This window comes from Mobula hypostoma, chromosome 3 (assembly GCF_963921235.1).
Source record: "Mobula hypostoma chromosome 3, sMobHyp1.1, whole genome shotgun sequence".
Classification (NCBI taxonomy): Eukaryota; Metazoa; Chordata; class Chondrichthyes; order Myliobatiformes; family Myliobatidae; genus Mobula; species Mobula hypostoma.
In genome coordinates, this window is record NC_086099.1 from 70,189,759 (window position 1) to 70,209,358 (window position 19,600).

General features: G+C 40.4%; 1 protein-coding gene across 2 annotated transcripts in view; it reads right to left on the reverse strand.

Moving 5' to 3' along the window:
• wdr19 (WD repeat domain 19) overlaps nt 1-19,600 on the reverse strand; it is a 111,013-nt gene that overhangs the window by 55,652 nt on the left and 35,761 nt on the right. Inside the window, exons 13-16 of one of the 2 annotated variants that reach the window (XM_063043290.1) lie at nt 15,066-15,107; nt 7,605-7,727; nt 1,768-1,917; nt 1,277-1,424 (exon numbers count right to left, since the gene is read on the reverse strand). In XM_063043290.1, the coding sequence (XP_062899360.1) occupies nt 1,277-1,424; nt 1,768-1,917; nt 7,605-7,727; nt 15,066-15,107 (463 nt within the window). The remainder of the gene's footprint in view (nt 1-1,276; nt 1,425-1,767; nt 1,918-7,604; nt 7,728-15,065; nt 15,108-19,600) is intronic. The other variant, XM_063043291.1, reaches the window with a different exon arrangement.

Here is a 19,600-nt window from a genome sequence, read left to right on the forward strand (position 1 = left end):
ACTGAAAACCCAATGAGACAGCAAATGCCAGATTGCATAATCGGGCCACAAACAGGCTCCACTGTTAGCAGAACCATATTTGAAAGAGAGAGAAATAGCAAAAGAAGTCTGGAGGATATTGCCCTTGGTCACGTTGTTTGCTGCACCACCTTCTTCTGGACGTACAAACTGCTTCAAAACAGTCAAAATTTGTTTAACTGGTTACTTGATTGTTATTTGCTGAGAGCTTGCACACAACTGGTTGCTCTGCTTCCTACACTGATTCCAGTTCATAAAGAATGTAAAAGGCACAATAGGTACATTTGTTAGTATTTTTTGTACTCCAAACTAGCCTTCATATTCAACATTTTGAATTCCTCACTTCTTAACTTTAAAACTACTGAAACTTTTCTCTTCCTACAACCTTTAAGAAGTCTATACTTCCTCTGATACTGGCATGTATTTACCTTCTCTCTTTTCACTGGTAACTATCCCTTCACCTTCTAGATTTCTATCTCTATCCTTAGCATTTATTTATATCCTTCTCCTCCTCCAAGTCCTTTCTTAGAATGACTAAACATATGATCTCCAGTACTATCAGATAATAATTTGATTTTTGTTCATTGATTACTCTGTAAAAGACAGGGTGGTGAAGAAAGTATTTGGGATACTTGCCTTCATTGGCCAGGGTTTGAATACAGGAGTTGGATGTCATACTGCAACTGTACAAGTTGTTAGTGACACTGGACTGAGGAGTATTGCACTTAGTTCTGGTTTCCCACCTATAGGAAAGATGTTATTAAACTGGAAAGGGTGCAAAAAAGATTCACAAAGATGTTACCGAGACTGGGACTTCTTCTTCTGGAGTACAGGAGGCTGAGGAGTGACCATACAGTGGTATATAAAATCATGATGAATGTACGTAAAGAGGATGGTCACAGTTTTTATTCCTGGGGTAGGGGAGTCTAAAAACAGAGGACACAGCTTTATGGTGGAAAGTAAAAACTTCAAAATAACCCAAGGGGAAACTTCTTCCACACAGAGGATGGTGGCTATATAGAAAGCTGTTGAGGCAGGTACAATTTTGATAACTAGTTAATTAATAATTAATTGCAGTAAAGGGCAAAAGGGAAAACCAAGCAAGAATTGATATTAGATTTTTTTGACCATACTATTGTTTCCATTCTACTTCTCTTATTGATGTTTCTGTATATATTTTATACCTCAAAATACCAAAAGGCAATGGAAGTGCCGTGTAACAAATTTATACTTGGTTGGTATTTCACAGTTACATTACCTTGAATAGTGCCCTTGTGAAAGACGTAGGTATACACTTTATCATCATCATAAGCAATAAAGACTCCTTTATCCATTGTGAAGTGTTCCCAGAGGATGCTTCTTACAGTTGTGGGAAAATTTGGGATCTCATATACACTATCATTTACCTTTAAGAGATCAAGGTTAATAATAATCAAACCAATTTGTTCAAAATTAAATTAAAATATACACATTAGTATCTTGGAAGGCTTTGTTCTCAAATTATTATAAGTCACACTGTAAAAACAATGAGTGTTCTCTCAGATTTCAAGATTTAGGTTCTGCACTATAGCCATAAAACTGATATATAAATAAAACAAAGTTGCCTTAAGTTTAATTAATAAATTAATATTGCTATCACAGGTCCTTTTAAATATTTCTTTTTTTTATACAAGAAGATAAGAAGGATAATTAAGACAATATTTTTACAAAGCTCTGATGTTTGATGGTACTGAAAAGAAGAGTACTTACTGGGCAATAGACAAAGCCATCACTCTTGTCATCAATGAATGCTATTCTGGTTCCACTGGGATCAGGGAAAACTTTACGGATACTGACTGTATGCCGATATTCATTCACATATTGCCAGTCTTCAATATAGAAATACTGAATGATGCCACTCTGAAACAAATCATGGCAGTATTAACATTGGTGAAATTTATGATAAAGACGAAAGTCTTAAGTTATACATTACTGGTAGTGACTTGTAACAATTGCTCCTCATTCAATATTTGCCCATAACAATACATATATATCCAAATGGACTTCTGAGGTCACTCTTGCCTGCTGACAAGTAAAATTTAAGCAAAAAAAGACTCTCCCTTTATATGGATATGTTAAAGGTTTTCCAGGGTGGATAGAAGTGGCCCATGCCTATGGCTCTTGTTTAAATTACTGATAAACAGTATAAGAACATAGAATAATAATACAGCACAGCACAGGCCCTTTGGCCCACAATGTTGTGCTGACCCTATAACCTACTCCAAAGATCATTCTAACCCTTCCCTCCCACATAGCCTGGATACTTTACCAATATCCATGTGCCACCCGTGTCACAAAATCTTGTCTCGAAGCTTCCTGTTTTCTTATTATGTTCCTTATGAGATAGAACGAGGCCACAGACCCTACGCTCTCCAAAGTAAACTCAGCACGCCATTCCCTCAGAACATTCTCAAGAGGGGTGGAGTGGCTGCTGAGCAGCCAGAAGTCGTGGTGCACACTGGCACCAATGACAAAGGTAAGACAGTGAGCATAGGGAGTTAGGAAAGAGTCTGAAAAGCAGGATCTCGAAAGGTTTACTTCCAGTGCCAAGTGCTAATCAAGTTGGAATAGAAAGATAGAACAGATGAACACATGACTGAGGAGCTAGTCCAGGGACAGGGTTTCAGGTTGTTGAATCATTGGAACCTCTTTTGAGGCGGGATGACTTGTACAAAAGCCTGGATTTTGTCTTGGCATGGAACCAACATCCTGGCTGCGAGGTACATTAGTGCTACTCGAGAAGGTCTAAACTAGTTTGACAGGTGGATGGGAACTAGAGCATCAGATCAGAAAGTGGAGGGATTGAGAGGAAGGTAGATGTTATGACCAGTAAAACAGGCAGGAACAAGTTTGTGTATTTTAATACTAGGAGATTTATGATAAGAATGATGAACTTAAGAGCATGCAGCAGTACGTGGAACTATGATGCTGTAGCCATAACAGAGACTTGGTTAAGAAAGAGACAGGAATTAATGCTTAATGTTCCAAGATTTTGATGTTTCTAAAAAAGATATATAGAGGAGAAGGCAGGGGTGGGGGAAATTGCACTGTCAATCAGAGATAATGTCACAGCTGCATTTAGAGAGGACAGAATGGAGGCTCACCCACTGAGTCTATATAAGCAAAACTTCAAAATAAGAAAGGTGTTATCACTCTGATGGGAATACGGAGATGATGGGATTGGCCAGTTGGAGATCGGAAGCTTGAGAAGATGTAGCACACTAAGGTTTGCCGATCTGAGTAGAAAAGGCAGCGACCCACAGCAGTTTGGTGGTGCTTTGAGCAATGACTAATCAACATTTGGGATTGATTGACAAGAACAATTAAAGTAAGGCTGAGGCAAGAGGACAGGCCATTGTTGGAGTGGGGTTTTGGAGGCTTCAGTAGGGAGAAGCTTGAGTGAGAGAAGGTAAAAAAGCTGTAGATAGAGATTTTCTTCTCCACAGTTTATGAATTTTCCTTCTTTATAGTTGCTTGATTAGGAATAGTAGAGATGCCAGGCAGGATAGTGGAATGCTCCTCTTGAGGGATGTGGGAAGGCAGGGAGATCTCCAGTGTTCCTGACGACTACATCTGTGAGAAGTGCATACAGCTGCAGCCTCTAACACTCCGCATTAAGGAGTTGGAGCTAGAACTGGATGAACTCCGGATCATTTGGGAGGCTGAGGGGGTGATAGGTAGAACATATAGACAGGTAGTTACACCCAAGGTGCAGACACAGGAAACTGGGTGAGTCCAAAAGGTGAAAGGGGTTAAATAGCCGGTACAGAGTAGTCCTGGGGGTAGGGGGTGGGGCTAATTACCATGCAAAGATAAGTCACAGCAGCCAGGTTTCTGGCACTGAGTCTAGCTTTGTGACACAGTAGAGGAATGGTGAAGAGAGGTGAGCTATGGTGATAGGGGATTCGTTAGCTAGGGAAACAGAAAGAAGGTTCTGTGGCTGAAAATAAGATTGCCGGATGGTGTGTTGCCTCCCAGATGCCGAGGTCTGGAATATTCGGATCCAGTCCTCAGCATTCTTAAGTGGCAGGGTTGTGGTCCATATAGGTACCAATAACATAGGTAGGAAGAGTTACAAGACTCTGCAAAGAACTGGGTGCCAGGTTAAAGGGCAGGACCTCCAGGGTTCTGATTTCAGGATTGCTACCTGTGCTATGTGCCAGTGAGGCCAGAAATAGTAACATGTTGCTAAGGAGTTGGTGTATGAGGGAGGGCAGAAAATTTTTGGATCACTGGGCTCTCTTCCAGGGAAGGTGGGATCTGAACTGAAGAGATGGTTTGCACATAAATTCAAGGGAGACTAATATCCTACCAGGAAGGTTTGCTAGTACTGCACGGAGAGTTTAAATTAGAGTTGCAGGGGGTTGGGAACCAGAGTGCCGGAAAAGATTGGGGAGAGGTTTTGAAGACACGTTGCTAAGACCTCAGACAAAGTCAGGAATCAAAAGGTTGAGCATGGTGCAACTAGTGTCCTAAGCTGCGCATATTTCAATGCACGAAATGCTGTAGGAGAGGCAGATGAACTTAAGACATGGATTAACACCTGCAAATATGATATTATTGCCATTAGTGAGACTTGGTTGCTGGAGGAGTAGGACTGGCAGCTCAATACTCCAGGGTTCCGTTGTTTTACACTTGAACGGGAAGGATTAAAGGAGGGGTGGCATTATTAGTCAGGAAAAATGTCACGTCAGTGCTCAGTCAGGACAGACTCGTGAACTCATCTAGTGAGGCATTATAGGTGGAACTGAGTAATGATAAGGGTATGACCATGTTAATGGGGCTGTATTACAGACAATCCAACAGTGCAAGGGATTTAGAGCAACAAATTTGTAGGGAGATTGCAGACTGTTGGAAGAAATGCAAGGTTATTATAGTAGGTGATTTTAACTTTCCACATATTGACTGGGAAAGGATCAGATGGGATAAGAGTTTGTCAAATGTTTTCAGGAAAGTTTTCCTAATCAATACTTAGAAGTCTCAATGAGAGAGGTGTGATGTTTGACCTGCTATTAGGGAATGAGACAGGGGAGGTGACAGAAGTTTGTCCAGGTGAACACTTTGCATTGAGTGATCACAATGCCATTAGTTTCAAAGTAAATATGCAAAAGGATAGGTCTGATACAAGGGTTGCGATTTTAAATTGGACAAAGGCCAATTTTGATGGTGCCATAAAAGATCTGGCAAGTGTACCAATGACATAGGACAGGCTGTTTTCTGGCAAAGGAGTACCTGGTAAGTGGGAGGCCTTCAAAAGTGAAGTTTTGAGCGTACAAAGCTTGCACGTGCCTGTCAGAATAAAAGGTAAAGTTAACAGGTGTAGGGAACCTTGGTTTTCAAGAGATATTGAGGCCCTGGTTAAGAAAAAAAAAAGGAGATCCATTGCAAGTATAGGCAGGTAGGAACAAATGAGGTGTTTATGGAGTATAAGAAATGCAAGAGAACATTCAAGAAAGAAATCAAGAGAGCTAAAAGAAGGCATGAGGTTGCCTTAGCAGACAAGGTGAAGGAGAATCCTAAAGGGATTCTAGAGATACGTTAAGAGCAAAAGGACTGCAAGGGACAAAATTGGTCCTCTGGAAGATCAGAATAGGAATCCATAAGTGGGCCAAAAGGGATGGGTGAGACCTGAAATACATTTTTTTTGCATCAGTATTTACTCAGGAGACAGACAGTCTATAGAAGTGAGGAAAAATCGCATCAACTTCATGGATGCTCTACAGATTAAAGAGGAGGTGTTGTTTGCTGTCTTGAGGCAAATTAGGGTGGATAAATCCCCAGGGCCTGACGGAGTGTTCCCTCAGACGTTGCAGGAAGTTAGTGCAGAAATTGTCAGGGCCTCAGCAGAGATACTTAAATCATCCTTAGCGACAGGTAAGGTATCAGAGGATTTGAAGATAGCCAATGTTGTTCCACTGTTTAAGAAAGGCTCTAAAAATAAACCAGGAAATCATAGACTGATTGTGGGTGTAGTACACAGCAAGGAAGACCATCTTAGCTTGCAGTGGGATCTAGGCCAGCTGGAAAATTGGACTGAAAAATGGCAGATGGAATTTAATGCAGATAACTACAAGGTGTTCAACCAGGGTAGGTCCTACACAGTGAACAGCTGGGCACTGAGGAGTGAGGTAGAACAAACGGATCTGGGAATACAGGTCCATAATTCATTGAAAGTGGCATCACAGGTCGATAGGGTTATAAAGAAAGCTTTTGGCACATTGGCCTTCATAAATCAAAGTATTGAGTACAGAGGAAATGTGACTTTATGTTGAAGTTGTATAAAACATTGATGAAGCCTAATTTGGAGTGTTCTGTGTAGTTTTAGTCACCTACCTACAAGAAAGATGTAAATAAATTTGAAAGAATACAGAGAAAATTTACAATGATGTTGTTGGGGGACTTGAGCTGTAAGGAAAGATTGAATAGGTTAGGACTTCATTCCTTGGAACATAGAAGAGTGAGACGAGAATTGATAAAGGTATACAAGACCATGAGGGTATAGATACAATACAGCAGGCTTTGTCCACTGAGGTTGTGTGGGAATACAATTAGAGGTCATTCGTTAAGGGTGAAAGATGAAAAGTTTAAGGAAAACATGAAGGGAAAATTCTTCACTCAGAGGGTCGTAAGGGTGTGGAATGAGCTGCCAGTGTAAGTGGTACATGTGAGTTCGATTTCAACGTTTAAGTTTGGATAGATACATGGATGGTAGGGGTATGGAGAGCTATGTTTCTGGTGCAGGTCAATGGGAGTAAGCAGTTTAAATAGTTCAGCATGGATTAGATGGACCAAGAGGCCTGTTTCTGTGTGTGCTTTTCTATGACTCCATTATACTACAGAACCCCCACCCAGTAACTGCCAGGGCACTGAGGAACAGTTATGCAGGCAGGTTAAGGAAAGGTACAAAAACAACTGGGCTATCGTGATGGGTGAGCATGGAAGAGCTGCAATAGTATTGTGGGAAATGAAGAGCCAAAGTGAGACATTTGCGATTTAGAGTGTGCAACTGTAAATAGGTTGGGAGAATGCCTTTTAACTAGGGATGGGTACAGAGGGCATATTTTGAGAAGTTGTGAGGAAATTGGGTTGTGATAGTCTCATGTGATCAACACAGTGGAATATATTAACTAATAATACTTATTTTTCTTTAATGTACTGCTCTCAACTTGTATCAGGAAGTCATCTAGCCTCCTATTTAATTATAACAGATCAACAATTTTTTTTTTGTGTTTGGAGGAAGAATAAATCAGTTGAATGTTGTTGTATTTCAATATACTGGATACTGGAATACCAGAGCATAGAAGACGACTATTCAGTATTCTGAGCTACATTGGCTTTTTTAAAAATAGGCATTCAGTACTTCTGCCACATCATCTGTTGAGACAGGTACCATGAATATAACACAGATGGCTGGTGACATTATATGGCAGAGATATTCTGGATTTTAAACAAGACAATCGTGGTGAGGATTATAGGACATTGGGATACCTTGGATTTTAAACAAGTCAATCGTGGTGAGGATTATAGGACATTGGGAGGAAACTCACATCTGTTCCATAGATCAAGAAGTCAGCAGCAAGTGCATGGCATGTAACTCGGTACTTATCATCACGTCCAGGAAAAAGACGAGTTTCTCTCTCCTCCTGTGCTTCTATACCTTCCATTTCAATCTGCAACCAAATCAGAATTAGTAAATTAATAAAATGAATCATTATGTCATGATCCATTTGCCATAAATTGCAAAATTTTAACTTCTATGACTCAAAAAATTGGATTAACATGCCCAGCTCTGGAAGATCAAAAGATACACACGTCAATTTTCAAATTAATGTGAAATAATTTCTTTGACACTAGTTTATATTACAAAAGAGAATTAGAAAGCGAAAACGAGTCATTCTGGCCATCAAGACCAATACACCAATCTTCCATGTATAAATATTATACACTTAACTTCTCTCTCTTCCTCGGCCCACAGGATTTATTCCTGAAATTGAAGGAACAGCAAACACCTTCCAATACATATAAAATAAATAGATCGCTGGAAACACTTAACAGGTTAGGCAGCATCTGATGAAAGAATCAGGGTTAGTGATTCAGATTTTAAACCCTGGGCCTCTGTACCACCCTCTGCAACTGGATCTTTGGCTTCCTCTTTGAGAAACTATAGTTAGTGCAGATCAGAAATTACATCTCATCCTCACTGACAATCAACATTGGTGTACCTCAAAGAAGCATGCTTAGCCCACTGCTCTACTCTCTCTGCACCCATCACAGTGAGGCTGAGCACAGCTCAAATTCCATTCATAAATTTTCAGATGACACAACTATTGTTGGCAGAATTTCAGATGGTGTCAAGAAAGTATACAGGACTGACCCAGATCAGCTGGTTGAGTTTTATCGCAACAACAACCTTAACATCAGTAAGACCAAGGAATTGACTGTGGACTTCAGGAAAGGGAGTCGAGGGAACACACGTCAGTCCTCATTGAAGAATCAGCTGTGAAAAGGGTGAGCAGTTTTAAGTTCCTGGGTGTCAACATCTCTGAAGATATATCCTGGGTCCAATATATTGATGCAATTACAAAGAAGGCACAACAGCAACTATATTTCATAAGGAGTTTGAGGAGAATTGGTATATCACCATAGGCTCTCGCAAATTTCTGCAGATATACCGTGGTAAGCATTCTAACTGGTTGCAAAACAATCTGGTACGGAGGGGCCACTGCACAGAATTGGAAAAAACTGCAGAAAGTTGTAAACTCAGCCAGTCCATCACGGCAGTAGCCTTCCTAGCATCGAAGGCATCTTCAAAATGCGACATCTGAAAAAGGCAGCGTCCTTCATTAAGGACCCCCATCACCCTGGACATCCCTCTTCTCATTAAGGTGGTGGTACAGGAGTCTGAAGACATATACTCAACCATCAAATAGATGGTTCTGGAGCCTGAAGAGACACACTCAACATTTTAGGAACAGCTTCTTTCCCACTGCCATCAGGTGTCTGAATGGACAATGCACCCACATACATTACCTCACTAATTTTTTCTTTTTTTTTTCTTTTGCACTACAAATTCCATTTCATTTCGTTCATCCATTTATTTATTTGTTTGTTTGTTCATTTATTTATTTATTGTCACAATGTACTGCTGCCACAAAACAACATATTTCACTACATCCTCCAGTGATTTTAAACCTGATTCTCGATACAGACCCTTCATCATATGAATTCTGATCAAGAGGTTTTGACCTGAAACAGTAATTCTATCTCTTCTTTGGCTGATGCACAAAAATAACCAAATGTCCTTAGGCACAATCATTATATTGTCCTGCTCAAGTTGTCTGAAAAAACTGTTAAGAGCTTCTACAGGTATTAAAGAATTAAAATAGTTTAGTGAGATCAAATGTGGTCAGACAATGAATTTATAATGGAGAATAATGAAATGACAGAGGAATTAAATAAATATTTCTGTCCATACAAAAGACTTAGTACAGAACACAGACATAGAACAGCTGAGCATAATAGAAACAGGTCATTTAACCCAGCAAGTGTGCACTACCCATGATATCAATGTAAACACATCTCATCTGCCTGTCCATGGCCCATTCTTTTTATCCCCTGCCTGTTCATGTGTCTGTCTGGATGCCTCTTAAATTTTATCATCTTATCTGCTTTTCACCTTCCCTGTCAGTACATTCCAAGTATCCTCTAGTCTCCTGTGTTTGAAAATACTTGTCTCATGTATCTCCTTTAAATATTCCCTCTCATCTTAACCCATTGCTCTTTAGTGTTTGACCTTTCCACTGATATTCTACCCTATCTATAGCATTCATAAATTTATAGATTCATCAGGTCACCCCTGAACCTCGGATGCTCCAGGAGAAACAAGCTAAATGTGTCAAACCTCTCCTTACAGCTGATTCACTCACTTAGATTGTTCTTAGATCACTTTGATCAGTCTAATGACTAGTCACTGTTGCAACTTAGGAAACTTGGCAACTATTTTGTGCGTGGACAATAATGACCATTCCATTTGATTAATAAATATTGGCCAGGACATTGGTGATGATTTCTTTGTTCTTTCTTGTAGTACTGAAAATAGAAGATACAAGCTAATGTTTAATTTGAAAGGTGAGAAATAATTGATAATAACTGGGATCTAATTTTAAAAACAAAAATGTGGCTAGAAATATATAGCATTCCCTGATACCCAAGGAGAACATTTTCTTGTACAGTTTTAAATTTGTAGTCATGATTTGCCCACCCTTGTTGTGCACGTGATAATTCTGAAAGTGTCAGAAACTCTTTCAAAACTCAATGAAAAATTCCAAGTGGATATAATTCCAAGCCTGCATTGAAATGCTATTTGTGCACATAAATAACAATGTATTCTCTGATGTCTTTGACTGTTACCAACTAGTCAGTAAACCAGTGAGAATAGTTATGTTCAAAATGATTTGTATGTGACCAGGACATTAAACTGGCAGCAGTTTTTGGCATGAAATGGACAATGCAATGTGAAAATAATCCTGACAATAATCGGGGGAAAAAGCCACACTAATCATTAAACAATATTAGCATCAGACATGACTGCAGATGGCAATCACATTTCCTTTTGCATTTCATAAAATTATAGAAATCTGCAGCATACAAAGTGGCCATTCAGCTCACTGTGTTCAGGTAATGCCCAACCGAACATAGATGATTCTGGTACTGAATTGCCAGGCAGATAGCTCTTGGAAGGAAAGCTGGTGCTTCTGCCCTTTGGAAACAAAGTCTTACACAAATTTCTTCCTATTACATTGGCAATATTATAATAGTCTATTTGTATATCTATCTACAAAGAAATTTCAAATGGGTTCCTACAACCAGTGTTAGACCTCTACTTATATATGCAATTCGCCAATATTTGTTTCAGATAGGAAAAACTAAAAATCTCTAATATTAATTTGGCAGTCAGACCAGCCTAAGGAGACCAATTGGTCTTCAGAACATTTATTTTAGGTTCAGGTATACTCAATACTCCAAAACGATTGCACTAGAAATTATTATTCTACCTTGAAGGTGGCGACACAGATAGTCAGGAAGGTGAAGGAAGGCATTAGCCACATTTGCATTCATTGGACAGAATAATTTAAGTACAGGAGTTAGGGTGTCATGTTACAGCTGTACAAGACATTGCAAGGGCACTTTTAGAGTAAAGCGCATAGTTCTGATTGCCTTGAAAGATGTTATTAAACTGGAAAGAATGCAAGAAGATATACGAGGATGTTACAGAGTTACTTGGAAGGTGGATAGGCAAGGACTTAATTTGCTGGAGCATAAGAGGCTGAAGGGTATAGAGAAGTTTATAAAATCAAGAGAATCTGACTTAAGGTTATTAGGGATAGCCATTTCCCCAGGGTAGGGGGGTCCAAAGTTGGAGGGCATAGGTTTACAAAGAAGCTGAGGTGCAACGTTTTTCTACACCCAGAGTTGTGAGTAGATGGAACAAGTTCCCAAAGGAAGTGGTATAATATTGAAAAGGAATTTGGACAGTTACATGGACAGAAAGAATTTAGAGGGACATGGGCAACCACAGGCAAATGGGACTAGCTTAGTTGGAAAACTTGGTTCAAAAAGCCTGCTTTCATGCTGTATAACACTATGATTCTCTAAATGCAAAGACACCCAGAATCATGTTCAAATTCAATTGTACTGCACTTACTATTTTTGAATGTACAAATGAATTTTTAAGTCTGTTTGTCTGCATTTTTTCTCCAGAAGTTCAATTTCAAAACATTATTCTACAACAGGGGTTTCCAACTGGGGTCCACGGACCTCTTGGTTAATGGCAAGGGTCCATTGCATAATAAAGGTTGGGAACCCCTGTTCTACAGTAATGGTGGCCACAGATATGTTTTAGTGGCTTAGGAATTCATCAGTAATTATAAACATATGACACAGTAATGGTCGCATATTCTATTCCACTTACACTTCCAAAATTCATTCTATTAAGTTTAGTGAGAGCAAGTTTAAACTCTTTTAAAGTAGAGTTAAAGATGCAACTACAACTGCATACCACATTTGACTGTGAATGAATGTCCAGGTAGTAATTATCTACGTAGAGCTAATTGACCTCAACTTAATTCTTCCAAACATATTCAGTTCTTCCATTTGGAAAACTTAGCTAATTTCTACTTAAGCTTTCTGCCTCTACAAATCTTATTTGTCAATCCCTGGAAATGACCTTCAAATTTGCCCATGCAATGGTATTCAGAATTTTGTGAATTATTATTAAATTTTTTTTTTAAAGAGAATCAGCACAGAATAGGCCTTTCCAGCCACACCGCCAGCAACCCTTGATTTAACTCTAGTGTTATCATGGAACAATTTACAATGACCAATTAACCTACTAATCAGTACATCATTGGACTATGGGAAGAAACTCACACATTCCACGGGAAGGATGTACAAACTCCTTACAGAAGACACTGGGATTGAACTCCAAACTCTGACACTCTGTTGCGCTTACTGCTATTTGTCCACCTCTTCACTGACACTAATATTCTTTGTCATGTGGAGAATCCCAAAGGACTCCAGAGCTCTGGATGAAAGAATAATGTCATATATTTAATTACTGACATTCAGAGGTATGAGTTAGTAAGGAGTACAATAGGGATGTTTATTTTGAAAGGCACAGATAGATGAAGGAGAGTCAGTTGTAGGCTGCACAAACATTTCAATGGTTAAGTGGGCAGAAATTAGAATGTGGAATTCAATCTGGAAAAGGCTGCAGATGTATTTCAGAGAACAGTCGAGGTAAGTGAATACACAGTAAATATTAGGATACTTAAATGTCAAGGACCTCATAATGCACAGCCTTAAATACCAATAGACACGGATAGTGGTTAAGAAGACATACCTGTTTTTTGTTTGGCTGAGGAAGAAAAATAAGCAAAACAAAAGAGAACGGAAGCCATGCTGTAAATGAATAAGCAACTAGTTTAGGTTGAGTACCCCTTATCTGAAATGGTTGGGGCCAGAAGTGTTCCAGATTTTGGATTTTGGAATATATGAGATAGCTTGGGATCCCTATCATTTCCAACTCTGGATTTATGTGCTACCAGTAAGCAATCTTTGATTTACACTTGCCTATCACACATATGTATTGATGCAGCCATTCAGTGTGTTCGATTTTCATCAGAGACAATCTTGGCAAACTCAAAGAATTTCTCTGCTGCTTCATGATCAACAAATGCATTATCACCACAAATCTTTAAAAATTTAATGCCACACATTCCCTTTAATTTCTGCAACCAGCTGACTGAACATTCACACAATTTTCAATTTTGTCATGATAGATGTTTGCTTGTTTCAAGATCAGCACATCGTTAAATGGCATATGTTCACTCTGACACTATCGAATCCACGCTTTCAATAGAAAACAGAGATCTTCATTTTTCACTTTATGCAGTGTTCTTCTATTTTCATTAACTTCTGTTCATTACAAATACAAGGTCACTTCTCAGAACTGTGGCGCACAGAGATTTGCACAAGCTTGGGAACCTTCCCAGCACCTTGTAGAATTTGCAATTTGTGATATCATGTCAGTGCTCGAATGTATTTCGAACTTTGGATAAGGGGTACTCAACCTGTAATGTCAAACTAGGATAATAAATGCATATATAGTCACATTATAGAAAACAGAAGTTGAGTATTTTTCTCATGTAAAAAGTGATGAAGAACTAGAACTCACGGTCTAAAAGGATAGTGGAAATGAAAACTCACATTCAGCACCTGAATGAGCATTTGATGTGCAGTAACTTATAACTGCCCAGCGGATTATCGGCACCCAATTGCCCACCATTGAGAACATCTACCATAAACTTCTTCCTTGAGGCTGTGACCCTGCTGAACCTCACATCACAGCGCTAAGCAGTATTGCACCCATATTGTACAGTCTCAGTACTTTTATATTTGAGTGCTGTAGCACTTACTTTTTATTCACAGTTATTTTCTAAATAACACTATTCTTTGCATTTCTGGTCAGATGCTAACTGCATTTCATTGGCTTTGTATCTGCACTCGGCACAATGACAATAAAGTTGAATCTAATCTAATGCTGTGGAGTGGGAGATGAAATATGTCATTAATCTAAATAGTTCTTTTCAGCCAGTATGGTCATGCTGGCCCACATGGCTTCTTCCAGCACTGTTGGGAGTACTACTTGGAGTACTGTGTCCAGTTCTAGTCACCTCACTATAGGAAGGATGTGGAAGCATTGGAAAGAGTACAGAGGAGATTTACCAGGATGCTGCCTGGTTTAGAAAGTATGCATTATGATCAGAGATTAAGGGAGCTAGGGCTTTACTCTTTGGAGAGAAGGGGGATGAGAGGAGACATGATAGAGGTGTACAAGATAATAAGAGGAATAGATAGAGTGGATAGCCAGCGCCTCTTCCCCAGGGCACCACTGCTCAATACAAGAGGACATGGCTTTAAGGTAAGGGGTGGGAAGTTCAAGGGGGATATTAGAGGAAGGTTTTTCACAAAGAGAGTGGTTCGCGCATGGAATGCACTGCCTGAGTCAGTGGTGGAGGCAGATACACTAGTGAAGTTTAAGAGACGACTAGACAGGTATATGGAGGAATCTAAGGTGGGGGCTTATATGGGAGGCAGGGTTTGAGGGTTGGCACAACATAGTGGGCCGAAGGGCCTGTACTGTGCTGTACTATTCTATGTTCTATGTTAACTAACATCAATGATTTTGATTGCTAAGTCATCTAATTATTATTTATTTGCAAGTTGCTCATAGAGGCAAACTTAATTAAAAGAAAACAATCTGTCAATGCCACCTCCAAAATAGTAAAAAAAAGACAAATTATTTAAATATTTGTATGTCACTTTTCCATGGTTATGGGCTATCACAGATATAACTAGACCAGATAAATGTCACGTTGAAAATAAAGCAATACTTATTGACCAATTGATTTCAATAAGCCACCCTTTCTGAGTAACCTGTATTATACCTGCTGCATAACTGGGAGCATAGAATCGAAGCTGGAACTGATCTACAAATGAAAAAAATAACATTATTAGCTTTTGTTGTTAGTTATAAAGTACTATTATGGGGAAAGTGTATAAAAAATTTTGAAACTAAGTTTAAAATTATGACATTATATGTAAAGCTTTCTTAGGTATTAACATTGATAATGTAGGAGGATCAATACTGTCTGAACCAAGATTGTTTCTGTATTTATACTAGAGGGCTGACAGGTGAAAATCCTTGATGAATAAATTACGGTGTGTTTTATCCTCCAAATTCAAGAAACCTTCCAATGAAATATTTGGCTATAACAGCATTTTGCCCACTAACATGCAGTCCAGTTTCACTTTTGACTGAAACAAGAATGCATTATTGGAGCATTGTATTTTGTTAAAGTACAATTTACTTTAATTTGGTATTTGACTCAGCTTGGAACACAATGGAATAAAATTCAATTTCCAGAGCAATAATGTAATTGTTGGGCATCAAAATGAATAAAGGAAGTGGATATTAACATAAATGCCTATCTTTGATTGATGATTAAAAACTTTGAATATAACAAATTCCAGTACCAGATACAATATCTACATATGATTTTATATAAGTAAATAGCTTATAGGGTTCTTATTTCTAAAACTATAATTTTATTGTTTTTTTCTAAGGATCATTTCAGCTTAGTACTCCGATTCAGTAACAAGTGTCAATATAGACAGCTATTCTCAATGGTCCAGAAAGGCAACGAAATACTGAGCTGAATAGGAATTCTAGCTTTAGGGGATGAAGTTCTGATTACTTTACCAATTTGAATCTTACTGAAATTTTGGAAAATAATTCCTAAAATGTACACAATACTAAACTTACTAAGCAACACACATCAAAGTTGCTGGTGAACGCAGCAGGCCAGGCAGCATCTCTAGGAAGAGGTACGGTCGACGTTTCAGGCCGAGACCCTTCGTCAGGACTAACTGAAGGAAGAGTGAGTAAGGGATTTGAAAGTGGGAGGGGGAGGGGGAGGGGGAGGGGGAGATCCAAAATGATAGGAGAAGACAGGAGGGGGAGGGATGGAGCCAAGAGCTGGACAGGTGAATAGCAAAAGGGATACGAGAGGATCATGGGACAGGAGGTCCGGGAAGAAAGACAAGGCGGGGGGGGACCCAGAGGATGGGCAAGGGGTATAGTCAGAGGGACAGAGGGAGAAAAAGGAGAGAGAGAAAGAATGTGTGTATAAAAATAAATAACGGATGGGGTACAAAGGGGAGGTGGGGCATTAGCGGAAGTTAGAGAAGTCGATGTTCATGCCATCAGGTTGGAGGCTACCCAGACGGAATATAATGTGTTGTTCCTCCAACCTGAGTGTGGCTTCATCTTTACAGTAGAGGAGGCCGTGGATAGACATGTCAGAATGGGAATGGGATGTGGAATTAAAATGTGTGGCCACTGGGAGATCCTGCTTTCTCTGGCGGACAGAGCATAGGTGTTCAGCAAAACGATCTCCCAGTCTGCGTCGGGTCTCGCCAATATATAGAAGGCCACATCGGGAGCACCGGACGCAGTATATCACCTCAGCCGACTCACAGGTGAAGTGTCGCCTCACCTGGAAGAACTGTCTGGGGCCCTGAATGGTGGTAAGGGAGGAAGTGTAAGGGCATGTGTAGCACTTGTTCCGCTTACAAGGATAAGTGCCAGGAAGGAGATCAAGTGGGGAGGGATGGGGGGGACGAATGGACAAGGGAGTCGCGTAGGGAGCGATTCCTGTGGAAAGCAGAGATAGAGGGGGGAGGGAAAGATGTGCTTAGTGGTGGGATCCCGTTGGACGTGGCGGAAGTTACGGAGAATAATATGTTGGACCCGGAGGCTGGTGGGGTGGTAGGTGAGGACCAGGGGAACCCTATTCCTAGTGGGGTGGTGGGAGGATGGAGTGAGAGCAGGTGTACGTGAAATGGGGGAGATGTGTTTGAGAGCAGAGTTGATAGTGGAGGAAGGGAAGCCCCTTTTTTTAAAAAAGGAGGACATCTCCCTCGTCCTGGAATGAAAAGCCTCATCCTGAGAGCAGATGCGGCGGAGACGGAGGAATTGCGAGAAAGGGATGGCATTTTTGCAAGAGACAGGGTGAGAAGAGGAATAGTCCAGATAGCTGTGAGAGTCAGTAGGCTTATAGTAGACATCAGTGGATAAGCTGTCTCCAGAGACAGAGACAGAAAGATCTAGAAAGGGAAGGGAGGTGTCAGAAATGGACCAGGTAAACTTGAGGGCAGGGTGAAAGTTGGAGGCAAAGTTAATAAAGTCAACGAGCTCAGCATGCGTGCAGGAAGCAGTGCCAATGCAGTCGTCGATGTAGCGAAGGAAAAGTGGGGGACAGATACCAGAATAGGCACGGAACATAGATTGTTCCACAAAGCCAACAAAAAGGCAGGCACAGCTAGGACCTATACGGGTGCCCATAGCTACACCTTTAGTTTTTGGAGGAAGTGGGAGGAGCCAAAGGAGAAATTATTAAGAGTAAGGACTAATTCTGCTAGACGGAGCAGAGTGGTGGTAGAGGGGAACTGATTAGGTCTGGAATCCAAGAAGAAGTGGAGAGCTTTGAGACCTTCCTGATGGGGGATGGAAGTATATAGGGACTGGACATCCATGGTGAAAATAAAGCGGTGGGGGCCAGGGAACTTAAAATCATCGAAAAGTTTAAGAGCGTGAGAAGTGTCATGAACATAGGTAGGAAGGGATTGAACAAGGGGGGATAAAACCGTGTCGAGGTATGCAGAAATGAGTTCGGTGGGGCAGGAGCAAGCTGAGAAAATAGGTCTGCCAGGACAGGCAGGTTTGTGGATCTTGGGTAGGAGGTAGAAACGGGAAGTGTGAGGTGTGGGAACTATAAGGTTGGTAGTGGTGGATGGGAGATCCCCTGAGCTGATAAAGTTGGTGATGGTGTGGGAGACAATGGCCTGGCGCTCCTTAGTGGGATCATGATCGAGGGGTAAATAAGAGGAGGTATCCGTGAGTTGTCGCTGTGCCTTGGCAAGGTAGAGGTCAGTACACCAGCCTCTTCCACTAAACTTACTAAATTGTTGACAAGTACTTGAATAATAAATATATTCAGAGCTTATATGCTATGGGCTAATAATTGAATTTAATGTTGTAAAAAGTTTTGCATTTTTTCCACAAAAATTATATTAATTAAACTATATTGTTCAGTGGGGAAATGGAAGACATAAAAATGAAAAAAAAAGTTATTTGGAAGTTGGTTGACAGAAACTCAAAATAGTTCCACCTGTATGATTAATCAGAACAATGTTTTGTTTGTGTATATTTGTGTAAATACGAACAGCTCTTTGTATTTTTAATAAGTGAAAATAAAACGTTTCTTATTGATTATAAAGACTGTGCTGAACACAGCAAACAAACTGTAATGGGTAATAAAAATGATCATAATGTAAGACCTGAAGGTATGCAGCATTGTGTAATGTACTAAAATGCTATTTGGTATGAACAAGATGGCTTATTACCAAAAACTAGAAGACCAGACCTGTCATTATGAAACAATTCTTCTACATATTTACAGACAATCTTATATACCAATCAGAATTTTTTTTATAATTCTCCGTAACTTCCGCCACCTCCAACAGGATCCCACCACTAAGCACATCTTTCCCTTCCCCCCTCTTTCTGCAGGGATCGCTCCCTACACGACTCCCTTCTCCATTCATCCCCCCCCATCCCTTCTCACCGATCTCCCTCCCGGTACTTAATCTTGTAAGCGGAACAAGTGCTACACATGCCCTTACACTTCCTCCCTTACCACCATTCAGGGCCCCAGAAAGTCCTTCCAGGTGAGGCGACACTTCACCTGTGAGTCGGCTGGGGTGATATACTGCGTCCAGTGCTCCCAATGCGGCCTTCTATATATTGGCGAGACCTGACACAGGCTGGGAGACCATTTCGCTAAACACCTATGCTCTGACCACCGGAGAGAGCAAGATCTCCCAGTGGCCACACATTTTAATTTCACGTCCCATTCCCATTCTGATATGTCTATCCATGATCTCCCCTACTGTCAAGATGAAGCCACACTCAGGTTGGAGGAACAACACCTTATATTCCGTCTGGGTAGCCTCCAACCTGATGCATGAACATTGACTTTTCTAACTCCCGTTAATGCCCCACCTCCCCTTCGTACCCCATCTTTTATTTATTTATTTATTCTCTCTCTCGCTCTCTCTTTTCTCCTTCTGTCCCTCTCACTATAACTCTTTGCCCATCCTCTGGGCTTTTCAACCCCCTTCCCCTTTCTTTCTCCCTAGGCCTCCCATCCCATGATCCTCTCCCTTCTTCAGCCTTATATCCCTTTTGCCAATCAACTTTCCAGCTCTTGGCTCCATCCTTCCCCTTCCTATCTTCTCCTATCATTTCGGATCTCCCCTCTCCCTCCCACTTTCAAATCTCTTACTATCCCTTCTTTCAGTTAGTCCTGACGAAGGGTCTCGGCCCGAAACGTTGACTGTACCTCTTCCTAGAGATGCT